The sequence below is a fragment of the Bacillus rossius genome, chromosome 18 (assembly GCF_032445375.1).
Source record: "Bacillus rossius redtenbacheri isolate Brsri chromosome 18, Brsri_v3, whole genome shotgun sequence".
Lineage (NCBI taxonomy): Eukaryota > Metazoa > Arthropoda > Insecta > Phasmatodea > Bacillidae > Bacillus > Bacillus rossius.
Window position 1 is genome coordinate 27,390,504 of NC_086345.1, and position 18,343 is coordinate 27,408,846.

General features: G+C 40.3%; 1 protein-coding gene across 2 annotated transcripts; it reads left to right on the top strand.

The window, feature by feature from the left end:
• The first annotated feature begins 406 nt into the window (after positions 1 to 406).
• On the top strand, positions 407 to 16,670 carry LOC134541292 (ubiquitin carboxyl-terminal hydrolase 22). Of its 2 annotated transcripts, none has more exons than XM_063384613.1 (9): positions 407 to 919; positions 1,057 to 1,186; positions 1,992 to 2,207; positions 5,483 to 5,655; positions 7,450 to 7,691; positions 9,311 to 9,560; positions 10,050 to 10,234; positions 11,886 to 12,035; positions 14,696 to 16,670. In XM_063384613.1, exons 1-9 carry the CDS (start codon positions 800 to 802, stop codon positions 14,736 to 14,738), a joined length of 1,509 nt encoding a protein of 502 aa, XP_063240683.1. In that variant the 5' UTR covers positions 407 to 799; the 3' UTR covers positions 14,739 to 16,670. The 2 variants fall into 2 exon arrangements, with proteins under 2 accessions (XP_063240683.1, XP_063240682.1); XM_063384612.1 differs by having other exon boundaries at positions 408 to 919; positions 1,992 to 2,213.
• The last annotated feature ends 1,673 nt before the right edge of the window (positions 16,671 to 18,343 follow it).

An 18,343-nucleotide genomic window follows, 5' to 3' on the forward strand; every position in this document is an offset into this window, starting at 1 on the left:
AATTTTAATCATTATTCTTACCATCATTATTAAATAATTTTTCTCGCTTAAAATTTTTATGTTATTTAAGTGTCCTATTTTGGGTTCAATTTTCAGCTGACGCTATTGTGCATCCATCCTTTTGTTACTAAATTCTATTAAGAATTTAAACAACTTTAGTTAAGTAATTGTTTTCTATCCTAAACATATTTAATAATAAGTGAAATTTATTTCGTTAATAAACAATGCCTAAAGTTTGTTAAGCTTTTTTTTAATCTTAAACGATTGTGTTGAAATTGGTTCTTATATTAATACAAATATTTCCTGCTAAATTAATAAAGAAATGTTAATCTGGTTTGTGAATTTGTTTTTATGCCGAAGGCCATACCTTCCAGCGATACATCGAGATTGTGACTTTACACACTCGGAGTCGCATGCATGCAGCGCAACCTAGTTATTTAATTTGTAACTACGTGTGCAATGAAGCCAAACGATTCTCTAAACGATTTGAACATGGCGTTGATCTCGAACGCTGACTCGTCTCCTCTTCGTAGGCTTAGCTGCGATAAATACATTTAAAATGAATACTTTCTTCTGTAAACTAGTTAGTATCATTATCGTTATCAACTGATTAAAAATTGCAGTGTTTTTCATACTGCATGACGTTCTGCAACTTAAAACTTTACAAAAATATACCACTTTGACAGACTCTAGGAGGGGAAGGGGCACCGAACAGCCGGCAAAGAAAATAGACTTCAGGTTAGAAATTCACATTCAGGTGGATTGTATAATTAACTTTAATTTTTGTTGGTCGTTGGAGATGAGCGATAATGGTTGTACCCATCTGAATGATTTTAAATCTACAAACGGCATTCATCCGTACAGAATTATAAGCTCGTTTTTCGTCTCGTGTACTACGCCCGAAGCCCGCTTTAAAAAGGTAAGTTTGACTCAAAATTAGACGCTAATTTTTTTGTCATTGTGTTTTAAACTTAGGGAAAATATTTATTGGCATGGCATGTTATATATTCCTTTAAAGGAGAACTTGACCTACAAATACATTTTTCTTTTTTGCAGGCAACTTCGTGTTTTTGCTTTGTTTGCAAGTCTATTGGACCACGTCTGCATTCATGCCTTCACTGCATATACTTCGGTTGTTTTGCGGGACACATTCAGGAACATGCGAAGTTGGAGAAACATTATCTTGGTAAGACAAGTTTTGACAGTTCTTTTGTTTTTTTAATTACTTTTTAATCATCCAGTTGATCTTTTAACTCTGTAAACTTGTGCATAGAGATACAAATTACAAAATAAATTGTGTTGTCATTGTTTACTCAAGGGACTATAAGGCATGGTTTATAAAAGTACGCAAGAAAGCAAGGCACAAAATATTCAGCAACCTTGTTTTAGATTATGGGTTTATTAACTGTGCAAGGCGCAAGAATACAACACAACTTTCTTACGTGTTGGCTTGCGTTTCCGATTGGCACGTTTGAAGAAGAATATTTTCTAAGATATTTCAAGACACAGACATTATGTTGGTAGGAGTCAACAATTTTTTTTTACTTACATTGCATTTACACGTGTTAAACTTTCATACAAGTGAAAGAGAATGCTTTTAAAACAACTTAAGTTGTTTTTTTCCATGAAAATTATGGAATTTGTTTTATCCTGCTTTACGAATTCACGCTATAGGGTTGGTGATGTCTTGTGACTTGCGTGCTCCTTGCGTTTGTTGCGTTCCTTGCGTGGTTCATGAATCCGGCCAGTGGCGTAGTTAAGGTGACTGGCGCTCCTGGTCAGACTTGAAAATGGCGCCCCCCCCTCTTGGATCAAAACAGAAGGGGGGGAGCGTTCAGTAACCGCGAAACCGTTACGGCAGCGCCCCCTCCCTGCTCCGGCGCCCCTGGCGGCCACCCGCCTGCTACGCCACTGAATCCGGCCTCAAGGTGAAATGGGCCGGTGTCCACGATGCAGGCGAGACGGGGGCCGTGGTTCGCTCTTGCTTCCAGCGGTCGACCTGGTGTGGGGCAAGGTGCTGTGCTTCCAGTGTCGTGACTACGTGCACGACCGCGAGTTCACGCGCATAGACCACGCGAACCGCATCAAGGAGACGAAGCTGCTGGGGATCAAGACCCTGTACGAGCTCCTGGAGAGCTGTGGCAAGGAGGTGTTCCTGGCCCAGAAGAACCCCCAGCGCAGGAAGATCACCGGCAACAGTACAATAGGTTGTGGTAATGCTTCTTGTTCGCTGAGCTCGCGCCCTGTCGTGATTGGCTGGCATTCTTTCAGTGGAGTCGTCAGGAAATTAAAATTCTCAGTATTGTTGTGATGAAATGTGTACATCACAATAATGTCAATCATATTATTCGTGCTGAATTTTAGTGTTTCAAAACAAAAAATGACATCTTGAGCTGTTGACTTACTTATTTCGGATCCTAAGCATTTTTATGTATTTTATCATGTTTGTTCATCAAAGATCATAATTTGTGTAGGTAAGGAAATTGTGTTTGTAAATTTTAGTACTATTTTTTAGGGGTTTTATAAAATACGAGTAGGGCCAAACATTTTGGTCCAGCCAATAACAATGTGGTCTGAATTTTCTGGTGATGTTATGTGTATTAAGACAATTTTATTTTGTTAGTGTTTATTTTGACCAGAGTTGGAAAAAAAAATAGTTTTTTTTTCCAGAACCCATACAACTTGGTTTTTTTTAGGTTCAAACCATTTTTTTTTTTTTTTGGTAAATATGTAGTTGGGCGATATTTGTTAAAAAAAAATAAAAAAAAATTCCAAATATAATTTTATTCTATGCTTTTTAACTTCCTCTTTTCATAAAACCCGGCGGAGATAAGAAATTACAAATACTTTAGTAAATATCGCCGTTCTTCTTTTGCAATACAAGACCTGTGCAATAATTCGACCTGTGCAATCATTCGACCATCGCAATTTTTTATTTTGAAGTGTGTTCGTGAATGCCTAATTAATTAAAATGGTTGATTAGGTCAGGTCAGTTACATTATAAATACTTTCAAACTAAGCAGACATTAAAATTAATATGAATTAATTTTAATGGTTTTTTTAGTTTTATAGTATTTATAATGTAACTGACCTGACCTAACAAACCGGGACAAAGAATGAACAGTAGGAACTCACGTATTTTTTTTTTTTACTTATTACTTGCGCAACAATATCCGAATAACAAATAAAACATTAAAATTTGAAACGTTAAAAACTCACCTAAGTTAGATGTGGGTACAATTCCTTTGCCATTAGTAGAAAATGATTTAAAAAAAAAAATTTCATACTCGTAAACAAGAAACAATGTTGAATGCCGCATGAATGCACAAGTCTTGTATTGCAAAATCAGAACGGTGATATCTCCTAAAGTATTTGGAATTTCTTATCTCCGCCGGGTTTAATGAGAAGAGGAAGTTAAAGAGCATAGAATAAAAGTATTTTTGGATTTCAAAAAAAATTTTTTAACACATCGTCCAACTACATATTTACCTTTTTTTTATACGTTAGTTATTTTGGTTCCGAGCATGTTCAAATGAAAGCCATGTAACATCCCGCTTTCTGCCATTCACGCTGAACCAGAAAAGTTATAACATCAGAAAACTGAAGTCCGGCAATTCTGCATATTGACTGGGACTTTAACCACAGAAAGGACATTTGCCCACAGGAGGAATGGATGTTTTCCACTGAATGGGTAATTTTTTAATAATAAATTTATTAACTTCCTCTTTTTTTTTACTCTTTGTCTACAATTCACTAATTTAATTTTAGAGGAGTATTTAGCTGGGTTTAATTTACAACTTATTCTGAAAGTTTAAATGATATCTTGATTAGTATAAAAAAAATTTTTCCTTGTAAATCACAAGAAACATTACTCAGCAAAATCTAATTGTTATTAAAGTGGAATCAGACCTTTCATTAAAAAAAATCTATTAAAAAATATATTATTAAAAAAAATATATTTGTAAAAACAACTTGGTTTAAACCATAGTTTAGATCAGCCAAACCTGATTTTAATGAACTTTCTTGTCGAGATAGTTATTTCATTTTCTTGTCATGGCCGAGTGTGTTCACTAGTACTTTTTTTTTCAAATCTAGTACGTACTTTTTTCTTGCCTGAAATATTTTTTCCTTGTGGACACCCTGTGCCCACCCCATGTTGGTACCGAGAGCAGCTAAGCAACTATCTGGGGTGGGAACTTTAGCAGGTAGGCGTCACCGCACAAGGCCTAAATACGAGAGGTCAGTAGCCACACAGGCTCCTGGAAGAACAGTCATACATATATGAAATAAAAACGAAACGGAATAATAAAACAATCATAGAGATGATATGCCTTGGATAACAACAGAAAAGGGTTTGATTAAGCAATATTAAAAAAAAAAAAATTATTGACAAATAACAGTACAAATATTACAAAAAAGTAAAAGATATAGGTGAAGTGTATATATATTACAAATAAAATACCATTCAATAAAAGGATTTCGTATCAGACTTGTAGTTATTGACATGTCTGTAAATAAGATCATTGTTGCTCAGCACTGCGTAGGGTAGATTTCAAACGGCTATTGAATTGAGGGATTCCTAATCCCGTGTTTTCAATCATGTACTGACATTTCATTTTTGAAAAGCAGCAATTTTTTGCAAAAAAACATCTAGGTAATTTCTTCAATCCTTTATTGTTTCTAATAAGAGATGCAAAATTAAACAAGGTAATATTAATTATTTGCAAACTCCAAATTTGTACAAAATTACAATTAATGTTTTTATAATGATAAAAGATCAAATTGTTGTAGCTTTAGTCGTGTGAAATTGCTCATTGATTTAATTTTTTGGCGTGACAACGTCTAATAAATCGATGAACGCCGGATGCACGCACGAAAGTGTCCCGTTACATGCTGTGTCCCGTTACGCACATTGTACGCTTGCACCGCACCTATCTCTCTTCCACTCATTGGAACAACCATCGATTTGACTTTTTCGAGGCACATTAAATTTGAAACACTCCCATTAGTTCCGTTAAAGTAATAAACATATTTGAATTAATGAGTGCAAATGAAAGTAAATTTATCAATTAAATTGTAGATTTCATTTCACTCCTCCTTTGTATCCATACAAAATTGTGATAATTCAATAAAAATGATTCAGTTTTGTTCATAAAAGTATGTAATAAATTCATCAATGTTTTGTTATGACGTTGTCACGTTAAACAATCGTCCGTAAACGGACTTTACAGACAACCAATTTTTTTTTTTTACTTAAATTTTTTGTTCTAAACTGAGTACCGTGTTAACTTGCATTTGGGTGTTACATGGTGTATTGAATGCTTTGCTGCAGTTGACCATGTGATATTGTCGCTAGCTGCGATGTAGTTGAGGAAGCCTAGTGTATCGACAGGACTCGAATGATGCACGGTGTCTGCCGTGTGCTCGGAATCAGGGCCGAGGGTGCTGTACTCTGGAGCGCGCGGCGCGCCTGTGTTGGCAGGCATGCGCGGGCTCATCAACCTGGGCAACTCGTGCTTCATGAGCTGCATCGTGCAGGCGCTGACGCACACGCCCCTGCTGCGGGACTTCTTCCTGGCCGACCAGCACGTCTGCCAGCTCAAGGAGAGCTCCAACATGTGCCTGGTGTGCGAGCTCACCCGGCTCTTCCACGAGGTACTCGCTCTCTCTCTCTCTCTCTGTCCCACATATCTCTCTCTGTCTCACCTATATGTCTCTCTGTCCCACCTATCTCACTCTGTCCCACCTATCTCTCTCTCTGTCTCACCTATCTCTCTCTGTCTCACCTATATCTCTCTGTCTCACCTATATCTCTCTGTCTCACCTATATCTCTCTCTGTCTCACCTATATATCTCTCTGTTTCACCTATATCTCTCTCTGTCCAACCTATATCTCTCTCTGTTCAACCTATATCTCTCTCTGTCCAACCTATATCTCTTTCTCTGTCTCACCTATATCTCTCTCTGTCCAACCTATATCTCTCTGTCTCACCTATATATATCTCTCTGTCCAACCTATTACTCTTTCTCTGTCCCACCTATATCTCTTTCTCTGTCCCACCTATATCTCTTTCTCTGTCCCACCTATCTCTCTCTGTGTCCAACCTATCTCTCTCTCTGTCCCACCTATCTCTCACACACACTCACACATGCTGGTCTCACCCCTCCCCCACCCTTTCCCTCAATTTTTTACATCCATCCCTCCCTCTTTCACCATTCTCTCCCCCCTAACTCTCTACCCTAATCCTCTCTTCTTTCCACCTCCCAGCATGTGCTCTCCTCCCTGACCCTCGTGTGATAGCCCGTCTCACTCGGAACAGAGCGAAGCCGTGGCGTGGTCCCGCCGTTAATGGCGCGGTGCAAGGCTGTTCAGCGTCGCCGGAGCCTGCAGCGTCGCGTGTCGCATCTCGGCGGGGCGAAGGACAGGCGGTGTCCCTAGACGCTTGTAGTCGGCGGGTTCCTCGTTCCTCCCAGGCTGCTGCAGGCCCCGTCTTGTTCCTGAATGTCAGGACGGTCACAAAATATCGAAGCACACTGGCATACCGAAAATAATTAGCTCAGTAGTTCAAAAATTAAAAATTGCAAAAGTTATTTATTTTTTGTGGCACTTACAAACTAGAGCCTGTTCCTGTTAGTAAACGTGTGTGTTGTAACAAAGTATAGAGGGTCGGAGAGATATGATTCATGCCTTGACGTGGTTCAAAATTAGAATCATGGCAAAAGAGATGGCGTAATCTCCCTTAGAGTGAATCCGTTATGAAATGTGGTTGTATGTAGTAATGAGAGAAAATGCTTTATGCCAAGCGGCTGTGTGTGAGAATTATGGTGGATCACTTTTAAAGTCCGTGTGAAATAGAGCGCCTGCATTACGAGAGGTGACGTGAGGTGCGCGTTTATAGTTTTGCCTTCAGCTAGAAGCTGACGGGCTGAAGCGAGACAGGTCTGCCCATCCTGGCTTCCCCCCACACACGCTGGCATGTGTAACTTAGGTTCACACCCCATAAAATTCATCAATACTACCCCCCCCCTACCCCCCCCCCCCCCCCGGGCATCTGATCCCGTTAGGGTGTTATCCTGGTCGGAAGAGAGATGGGTCTTTTACATGCCTGACGCTGTCGCCAGTGCCGAACATGGGTTCCGAGAACCGTGGAAATAAGATTCGTCGTTTCCAATCGCGGCATGTCACTGTAGAGGCGGCTGGGTCGAGAGGTCGAGGAGACCCATCCCAACATCGGCCCCACATACTCCGCCGTTAAACCCCCAGACCGCCGACAGAGCCAGGCCCCTCTGCGGGATCTGAGTAGAACCGTCACGGGACCACGGCTCTCACATCCCTGGGACCCCCTCGGTCACCCAGTTGCCCGTGATAACGCTGGCAGTTGACGCCACGGAGATGTGTGTGCCCGGTCGGAGGGAGGCGTGACGCGGGGGGGGACGGGCGCTGCGCAGTTCTACTCGGGCAACACTGCGCCGCTGACACTGGACCGGCTGCTGCACCTGATCTGGACGCACGCGTGCCACCTGGCGGGCTACGAGCAGCAGGACGCGCACGAGTTCTTCATGGCGACGCTGGACGTGCTGCACCGGCACTGCAAGGCGCCCGTGTCCGTCGCCACGGGCACCTGCGACTGCATCGTCGACAAGATCTTCACCGGCCGCCTGCAGTCCGACGTCGTCTGCCAGGCCTGCAAGTGAGTGCCGTCAGGCTGGTCCATAAAGTCCCCGGTATCAAGCTAGTCCTTAAAAGTCCCTAGTATCAAACAAGTCAGTCCTTAAAAGTCCCTAGTATCAAACAAGTCAGTCCTTAAAAGTCCCTAGTATCAAACAAGTCAGTCCTTAAAAGTCCTTAGTATCAAGCAAATCAGTCCTTAAAAGTTCCTAGTATCAAGCAAGTCAGTCCTTAAAAGTCCCTAGTATCAAGCAAGTCAGTCCTTAAAAGTCCCTAGTATCAAGCAAGTCAGTCCTTAAAAGTTCCTAGTATCAAGCAAGTCCTTAAATGTCCCTAGTTTCAAGCTTGTCCTTAAAAGTCCCTAGTATCAAGCAAGTCCTTAAAAGTCCCTAGTTTCAAGCTAGTCCTTAAAAGTCCCTAGTTTCAAGCTAGTCCTTAAAAGTCCCTAGTTTCAAGCTAGTCCTTAAAAGTCCCTAGTTTCAAGCTAGTCCTTAAAAGTCCCTAGTTTCAAGCTAGTCCTTAAAAGTCCCTAGTATCAAGCAAGTCCTTAAAAGTCCCTAGTATCAAGCAAGTCCTTAAAAGTCCCTAGTTTCAAGCTAGTCCTTAAAAGTCCCTGGTTTCAAGCTAGTCCTTAAAAGTCCCTGGTTTCAAGCTAGTCCTTAAAAGTCCCTGGTGTCATGCTAGTCCTTAAAAGTCCCTAGTTTCAAGCTAGTCCTTAAAAGTCCCTAAAGACTATAAAATACATTACAGAACTTCCTAATGTCAGTAAATGTGTTTTTATTGGCGCACTTTGTTCAGTTTGTAATCACACATTTATAAAAGAAGATGCGAAGTTGTTCGCAGACAAAATTTTTTTGTAAGAAAGTCTGTAGTAAGAGTTAAGGAATTAAAATAGTCCTTATATTCATTCCAGCATACTATGCTAGAGGTTTTTAAAACACTCTTATTTGCATCTACCTGGAAAATAATTTTGTAATGATTTTAGCAAGTAACTTTATTTATTATAATTTTTAATTGGCTTCATATGTTTGTGTGTGTTGTAATGTTTGGGAAGGGGGATCAGTGTTTTTGCTGTTGTGTGTGCCTCTTTACTCTACGCCAGCGGTTCCCAAACGGTGGGTCGCAACCCACCAGTGGGTAGCGGAAGGGTTACAGGTGGGTCGCGAATCGATCCTAAAACTATCAGAAACCATCGAATAAACAACCAGAAAATATTTTATAAAAAATCGAATTGTGTGCAGACACGTATCTATTGTTAAATAAATAAATGTTCTGCTACAAATTGCTTACGTATTTTGCTAGCCATTTTTGAATCATAACACAAATTGTTTATCAATAATCAATCGGTATATTTAAAAAGCATATAAATTTGCAATATTTGATGGTAAATTATATGCACATAGGGAAGGGATACGACACAAATACGGTTTTTTACTCCACCATGGACCGATAGACAGTGGAGGTATTCCTATAAGGAAAGGTGGGTCGCCAGCTGAAAAAGTTTGGGAACAACTGCTCTACGCAAAGCCTGAGCAGTGCTGAATGCTCAGCTACTCACATGTGGTATAAAGTTTTTTCAAAGACTTGATATTGTGTTGCGATGGTACGGTGTGTGAGTGTGTGACGGGGGGTGATGCACAGGGGCGTGTCGACGACGATAGACCCGTTCTGGGACATCTCGCTGGACCTGGGGGCGTCGCGGCTGGGGCAGGCGCCGCCGGCGCTGGGCAGCGTGCCCACCACGCTGCTGGACTGCCTGGAGCGCTTCACGCAGGCGGAGCACCTGGGCCCCTCGGCCAAGATACGCTGCAGCCAGTGCGACGAGTACCGCGAGTCCACCAAGCAGCTCACCATGAAGAAGCTGCCCGTCGTCGCCAGCTTCCACCTCAAGGTGCGCGCATGTGATGTACGGGAGAGTGGGTGAGCGAGGGAGTGAGAGGATGAGTGAGGGAATGTACCTATAGGTGAAAGAATGATGAAGAGAGGAGTGAAGTAGTGAGGGGTTGAGCCTTTGAGAGAGTGAGCATTTGAGTGAGTGAGTGAATTTGGTAGTAAGCGAATGTGGAAGTTAGTGAGTTAGTGGATAAGGGAGTGAGCGAGTTAGCAAATGAGAGAGTGAATAAAAGAGTGAGCGAGTTAGCATTTGAGAGTGTGAGCGAGTTAGGGAATGATGGAGTGTATGATTGAGCATGTAAGTGTTAGAAAATGTATGTGTTTCAGTAAACGAGTAACAGTTAACTGAATTTTTTTTTTATTTTACTTCAGGTTGTAAATCAGATACTGAAATAAAAGCGTATTTAAATATAATTGACTTGCAAATCACAGAACGTGATTATCTGAGCATGTTGGTGTACAATGAATTAATTTTTTTTCTTTGCAGAGATTTGAACATTCCAGTTGTTCGGACAAGAAGATCTCGACGTTCATAGCATTCCCGGAGCAGCTGGACATGACGCCGTTCATGTTCTACAGCCGCAACCGCGCCACCTGCCCCAGGGCAGGGGGCGGGGGCAACAGCAACGGCCTGGTGGGGCCGAGCATAACCTCAACCGGCACGCAGAACAGGTGAGGGCTTCGCACGTTTCAAACATGCAACCCTTTCCTTTCGATTAGATTTTGACGTGATAACGCCGACTGCACGCACGAAAAAATTTTCACGTTCCGCCTGAGCCCGAGTGTGCAAGAACTCGGCCAAACCACCGTGCGAGAAAATCTTCTATAACATCAAACAGGTTAAGGCGGGGCTTTTTTAACTAATTGTTCGTGATTTATATTTAAACAAATTATTCAAATTAAATTTACAAAAACTGGAAATAACATTTGAAAATTAAAAAGTATGCTATTTTTCATCAATGTTTTCTTATGATGTTATCACGTAAAATTATCGTCCGTAAACCGACTTTACAGACAACCCCCCCTTTTTTTTCGTAACTACTTTATTTTAAAAAAATGTAAGTACAAGTACGGAAACTGGGATGGTTTTATAAGGAAAAACATCTTTTAAAAGTATTTTCAATAGCAGCTATATATTTGTATAATTATTTATGCACCTCTGCGTATTGGTTTTTAAGTTGGGTTCACATTAAAAAAAAAAAGCACAAGCGAGTGTATAGCAGGCCCAGCACACGACTATGCACTCGGCCTGTGGGAAATCCGTTCTCAATTGAAATCTTGCTGTTGGTTTCAGGCAGTGATATTTCGCAATGTATCTGACATCTGGTGGTAGTGTTAGTAAATAACTATGTTAACCATTGAGGGATCATCCCACGACATCTGGCCAGCAGTGCGTACACAGTTTTTCAACATTTAAGTTAATTGGGCTCTGTAAAACTTTAAGTTTACCATTCTCCTCACTGAATATATTTTTTATTTACATTAATTGCTGGTGACTTTTTTTTTGTAAGGAATGACAGTGTTTAATTTTTTAAAGCAGGAATTATACAAGTAAGTATTGTAATATCTCGAAAATTTCTTGCAACAATATGATTGATAATTATTGTAAAAAGTTCTGAAGTCCCGCCAAAATGGCTTCCCACTCTACTCTCATTGGCTGTTGCGCTGTGCGACAGAAATGAAAAAAAATATTCATTTCCCTTCCGTGCGCACGACCGTAATATGCGCTGTTGTGAATCATCAGGCGAGAAAAAAAAAAACCAGCGGTCGAATCTTGTGCGCATGACCTACTGTTATAGTTATTTTTTTCAATTGTGCACCCAAATTAACCCATTTGCATCCATTCACTTTAATGTTAGACAAACCATGGAATCCATACCCAAATTAACCCATTTGCATCCATTCACTTTAATGCTAGACAAACCATGGAATCCATAAACTTTTTTATATATTACTATTATTAAAGTTATTTTCTATTTTATTATATTTTTATTCTGTAAATAAAATTTTAAAAATAGTTTAAGTTTCACGATAATATACCTTTGTTATAACAATACTAGCTACTCTGAGGGGTTATTTTCATTCTAAAGGGATTTTTTCAAGTTTTTTGGGCAGATTAGCCATTTTGCGTACCAGTACGCCTATGGTGTTATCGGCCAGAAAAACAGCTGTGTACTAGTACGCTTGTAGATGCAAATGGGTTAAGTATCGGGATTTCATCGGAAGAAAACAGAAAATTGGGAGTGCCGACCTGTACGGAAAACTGAAAGGATTGTTTCGGTGCATGACCGCTGAGGCGAGAGTCCCCTGGGTGTTCCCGCAGGTACTCGCTGTTCGCGGTGGTGAACCACAGCGGGTCCCTGGACGCGGGCCACTACACGGCCTTCGTGCGGCAGCAGCCCGACCACTGGTTCAAGTGCGATGACCACGTCATCACCCGGGCCAACCTGCGCGAGGTGCTGGACAGCGAGGGGTGAGTCTCCCGTCGCCGACCACCCGACTCCTGCGTTCCACGCGCTGCGGTGAATTTGCTTTGAAATCTGGGAAAGCCATGGGAGTTCACCTATAGTACTTTGAGGGGAAACGTCATGCTTCGCTCAGCCATTAGCAAGACTTCGAAACACGCCGGTGCTGTTTAAACCAGTACGGCGGTAGGTAATGTTGGAGGCTGGATTGTCTTTATTTCTTTTCAGAAAATTGATGTGTACGAAATGAACGAAAATGTGAGCTCTTCACATGCGCGGAATTTGGGCAGCAAAACTGGTAAGTTATTTTTTAAAAAAAATTGTCAGGAAAATTCTTAATTTTTGTCATGGAAATTTTTCTGTAGATTTTGTATGGACCACGCAAGGCGAACAGGCAAACACGAGGATTACTCCTGACTATTAGTTGTGTGTCGCCGTCTCTGATGAACCACGATAAAACCCCGTTAAAATTAATTTTCAAAGGGCCATAAGGAAAAAAAAACATAAGCTGGAAAAAAATTAAAACCAGGAAATATCAATTTAGCAATTGTCATTTGTTTGAACTATTCAACAATGGACTCGTCAACCTATGTGAATAAATATAATTTTTAAACCATTTATGGGACACTTCGATGTTCGAATTTGCTCAACCGAGCCAACAGATTTTTCAACCGTAGTGCTCCCAGCTTCTATTTAATTTGTTTTTGAACACATACTGACACATTTCTGTAAAATTGTCTCACAGTTCGTGGCGATGATGGCGTTAAGAGTGGGAATGCCTGTTTCCAATTCCTTTGCCACTTGAAAATGTGTAATTTTGGGATTCCTACTTGTGGATAAAATAAATTATACTCTTTACAGGTCAAAAGAGTCTCAAAAGTTACGAAAAATTAGGGATACTGATAGATTGGTAATGAAATTCACAAAAAAAAAAAAAAAACACTAAATAAGCACTAAAGCAGCAGTTGTGCTAGAAATCATGAAACTATTTTATTCAGCAGAATTTTTCTAATATTCATTTTGTTTTTTTCATGCCTCACGTCAGTTTATAGTCTCACGTGAACTAAAAATTGGCATGTTCCTGCAAATTTTGGAAATTTTATATCAAATTTTTTAATTTTGGTTATACTACATATTGATTTAAAAATCACCATTTGATAAAAAAAACTTGTTGGTTATGTTTTTAAAAGGTTCTGTAAAGACCTGGAATTGGTTCTCTAGGTAATTTGTAGTAACCCTGGTTTAACTAAAGGTTGACAAATTCTTTGGTTTATTTTTATGCCGTAATCATAGTTTTATACATTTTGGTAGTTGTAGTATTTTATGTTTGGATTGGGTCCAAGGAATGAAGTAAGGTGTGTTTTCGAAAGTGAGCGTGGCTAATCTGCGTGATGTTCTAGGTACCTGCTGTTCTACCACAAGCAGTAACTGGAGTTCTAGCGTGGAGTGTTCGCTGTTCCAGGTACCTGCTGTTCTACTACAAGCAGTATCTGGAGTTCTAGTGAGGAGTGTTCATTGTTCTAGGTACCTGCTGTTCTATCACAAGCAGTACCTGAAGTTCTAGTGAGGAGTGTTCACTGTTCCAGGTACCTGCTGTTCTATCACAAGCAGTACCTGGAGTTCTAGTGAGGAGTGTTCGCTATTCCAGGTACTTGCTGTTCTACCACAAGCAGTATCTGGAGTTCTAGCGAGGAGTGTTTACCTGCTGTTCTACCACAAGCAGTATCTGGAGTTCTAGTGAGGAGTGTTCATTGTTCTAGGTACCTGCTGTTCTATCACAAGCAGTACCTGGAGTTCTAGTGAGGAGTGTTCACTGATCCAGGTACCTGCTGTTCTACCACAAGCAGTATCTGGAGTTCTAGTGAGGAGTGTTCATTGTTCTAGGTACCTGCTGTTCTATCACAAGCAGTACCTGGAGTTCTAGTGAGGAGTGTTCGCTGATCCAGGTACCTGCTGTTCTACCACAAGCAGTATCTGGAGTTCTAGCGAGGAGTGTTTACCTGCTGTTCTACCACAAGCAGTATCTGGAGTTCTAGCGAGGAGTGTTTACCTGCTGTTCTACCGCAAGCAGTATCTGGAGTTCTAGCGAGGAGTGTTTACCTGCTGTTCTACCGCAAGCAGTATCTGGAGTTTTAGTGAGGAGTGTTTACCTGCTGTTCTACCGCAAGCAGTATCTGGAGTTTTAGTGAGGAGTGTTTACCTGCTGTTGTACCGCAAGCAGTATCTGGAGTTCTAGCGAGGAGTGTTTACCTGCTGTTCTACCGCAAGCAGTATCTGGAGTTCTAGCGAGGAGTGTTTACCTGCTGTTCTACCGCAAGCAGTATCTGGAGTTCTAGCGAGGAGTGTTTACCTGCTGTTCTACCGCAAGCAGTATCTGGAGTTAGTGAGGAGTGTTTACCTGCTGTTCTACCGCAAGCAGTATCTGGAGTTCTAGCGAGGAGTGTTTACCTGCTGTTCTACCGCAAGCAGTATCTGGAGTTCTAGCGAGGAGTGTTTACCTGCTGTTCTACCGCAAGCAGTATCTGGAGTTCTAGCGAGGAGTGTTTACCTGCTGTTCTACCGCAAGCAGTATCTTGAGTTCTAGTGAGAAGTGTTTGCTGTTCCAGGTACCTGCTGTTCTACCACAAGCAGTATCTGGTATTCTAGCGAGGAGTGTTCGCTGTTCCAGGTACCTGCTGTTCTACCACAAGCAGTACCTGGAGTTTGAGTGAGGCTTCTTGGCTCCTAGCTCGGACTAGGGACTGCTCTTTGCCGTGATTGCGAGGGCGGTGCACTACAGGACTCGTCGCCATTGGCGAGCAAACTGGATTATGGCTACGGCACGCTTCACCACTCTGCACAAGTATTATTTTCCTTTTAGGATTACCGGAGGAATTAACAAGCGATTGTTTTTTTTGGCTTGTGTGTGCACGCGTGTGTGTGTGGGTGGTCGGGGAAATTTTTTCCGTCATTTAGTGTATTTTTATATTTTATCCCAGCAGAGGTGATCAAAACAATGATTGTGATTCCCGCGCACGTTGAAGCAATAGGAACTTATTTGCTGTGATCCAGTGTCAGTATTAGAATGCTGCATCCGCGCACTTGCGGATTGTGTTCTTGTAATTAACTGATTTTAGAAACACATTTACTTATTGCGGCATGCGTGAGAGGTCTGTAGTGTAGTTGTCTCATGTTCGGTTCCGACGAATGGCTCAAAGGTCAGCTACGCTCTGTAGAATGTTTTTCTCAGTATCGTAAAACAAGAGGTATTGTGATTTATTTTTTCAGCGGTTTTTTTTAAATGTAATCTCTGTGCTTATGTTGTCATTAATGTGTTGGTAAGAGATCAGGCTGTGTACCATCATTTTGTTTTTCTGCCTTTAATTAAATTGTTGTGAATGTTGGTATAAGTTATCATTAGTTTTGTCAGTGTATAAGTATGGATCATTCATCTTTTTATTTTCTTTGCAGATTAGTTAAATATTTTTTTTTCTGTATTTTATATTTTCACAGTGATCACAGGATTAAGTTTTAGTTAATAATGATGGTCTGTCGAACAAACGCTTATCAATGTTCTGATCTGTTGTAACCAAGTATGTATTTATGTTGATATGTGTGTGGTGTTTTTAACATATTGGTTGTGCTCCATCATTGACATTGGATGCATTTACTGTGGGTGCTTTTTTTAATAAACTGGACAGGTTATTTTTCCTCCTTTTAATTAAAAATCAAAGTTTTTTATATGTATTTTTATGTGTTGCTGTTGACTACACAAACTTTATACTTCAATTGTGTTATTAAAATGTGATCAGTGGATCTTGTGTGCAAAGTTCTAGTGATGCCCAGGTGCAAATAAGGTTGTTAAATGTTCGGCATCATTATCATATCTTTCTGTCCAGTGTGAAAATTGTTGATATAGTTCCTTGCGAAATAATTTGGTAGATGTGTGTTACATACTGTTATAGTTCCTTGCGAAATAATTTGGTAGATGTGTGTTACATACTGTTAATATTGATACTTAAATTATTTTTTGTGAACATAAATACTGTGTGAAAGTTTGTTGTGTTGTTGGTTTTTTAGATCACGAAATACTTAAAATGCTGAATGAGCCAGAATCAATTTCAGTTTTAGTAATCGGTGATTGGAATCAAGTGAAAATTTGTGTAAATATGGAGAGTATTTTTTTAGTTGAATGTTTTGTAACGAATGCATTTGCGTTTTGTAGTTTACAGTAAAGTTAACTTTGCTATGTCACGTGGTGCTTTCTTTTCTCAAAATGTTGAGAAATATTCGCAAGTCCGAAAGTGGATTATTACTTAAAGTAATTTCTTGAGGAAATATAATTATTTATCAGTTTATTGTTCTAAATAGATGACCTTTCAGATATTACAAACACTATGTGTCGAACTGTAACTTGCATTGTTTCGAAATACTCCCTACAATATTTGTGTGTATACGGAATTTACATTATCGGTGGCTTCCACGTAAAACGTAGTGAAAGTTTAAAACAAAACAAACAAAAAAAAACTGCCTTTTGTAGCATGGTGTAACAGTTGTGTAACATGCTCGGTTGAAGTTGGATGGGTGTGCATTATGTTTAAAACTGTACCGAACGGACAAAGCGTCACGTTCCTGGACTGTAATTAAAGACTTCTTGAACTACATTCACCTTTGTTTATTTCCCCGTTCGCTGTCGTACCTACCTTTCCTCGCAGATGCAGAAAGAGGAATATGCTCTGAGGTGGACTGACACATACAGCGTAGAGACAAAGATTTTATGGTTTTATTTTCAACCCAATTTCTGTTTTTAAAACAGAAGATTTCCGTGTTGGTTATTATTTTTTTATATAAACACACTTTTGCAGTACTTAATCCACTAAAATAGTGTACTTGTTTGCTGCATTTTTACGATAAAATAATTTATGAGAAATTTGTCTAAAACGGATACGTGGGTTCAGAACAATTAAAATAAATGGGCAGTCATTTGTGGTTTTCAAAAGTGATTCAATGAGAGATGAACAATAAAACAAATTAAATTGACTTCTCTGTCACTTTGGTACAAATTTTTTTTGTCTGGAAATAATGACATTCCTTGTATTTCAAATATTTAAAAGATTAATTCTTTTGTGATTTAAATTAAGTTTTGGTCAAATGCTGCTTAATACTATGATATACATACATAACTCGTGTGGCCACCAGCCACATAAAATTTTTTTTATTTGTGGTTATTCTGTATTTTCTCTGAATTATTTCAATTATAAATTACCGTTAGTCAGTCGCAGTATTTTTTAATTATTTAATTTTTGTGATTAAGTTGTTTTATTTATTATACATTTGTTTGGTTTGATTCAGTTTCTTTAATACTGTGTATCGATATTGGTTCTATGGCCGGCTACTGGGCGCGGTATCGTCGCCATAGCGCGGGTGTGGGAGTCAGCTGATAGCCTCGGGGAGTGATGGACTGCGAGTCGCCGTCGACGGAGGGATTCCGCCACGGGCAGAGGTGTATAATGCTTCGACCCAGCGCCAGGCAGTGCGTGCCTGGATCGGCATGAATGGGGCCGTACCTTGAGCCGGCACGAAAGGAAGTGCCTCGCAAGAGAATACTTCGATAAGGTAAAGAGGCGACACGTAGTATTGTTTGGGTTTGGCACAAAACTAATTTTTCATGATAAGTAAAAGTTTGGTGCAAAAAGGTTTGAACGAACTACCATCTTGGGAAACACCATTAGTTCACGTGCGTGTGTTAATTAGACATACTCATTTTATTTGCGATACATAACTGTGTCTATGCTATTTACAATTACGTTGAGCAAAGTTAGGCAGTCCCGCAATTTCGTACGAAGTTTTAATTTACGTCAAGAATCTTTAAAATTTGAACTTTGTCTTTGGAAATAAGTTTGTCAACGGAACTCAATATTTTTGTCTCGGCGCCCCTGCATATACTGTGACGGCACACGGCGCTTTTGCCTGGACAGTATTATTTTGGTGAAGGTCAGGGACACAGCTGTTCGTCATATACCAGGAAGGCGACAAATCGTGTATTTGCTTGTGGAGACAATTACATCCTGCCCCAGTAGGACTTGTAAACTTTATATATACAGTAGAACCCCGATTTAACGAAGTGCTATGCGAAAATGTTTACTCTAAATTGATGTTTCGTTAAATCCGATTTTCCGATTTTCAATGACCCCCGCACTCATAATCGCGTCCCTACCGTTTCCATATCGTAGACAGGGTCGACGCTGATATCTTGTGCTGCCGTGCTATCTCAGACTTCGTCAACTTTACATCTTCAACGTCTTTTAATCTCGCTCGTACGGCCCCCGGTTCGTAC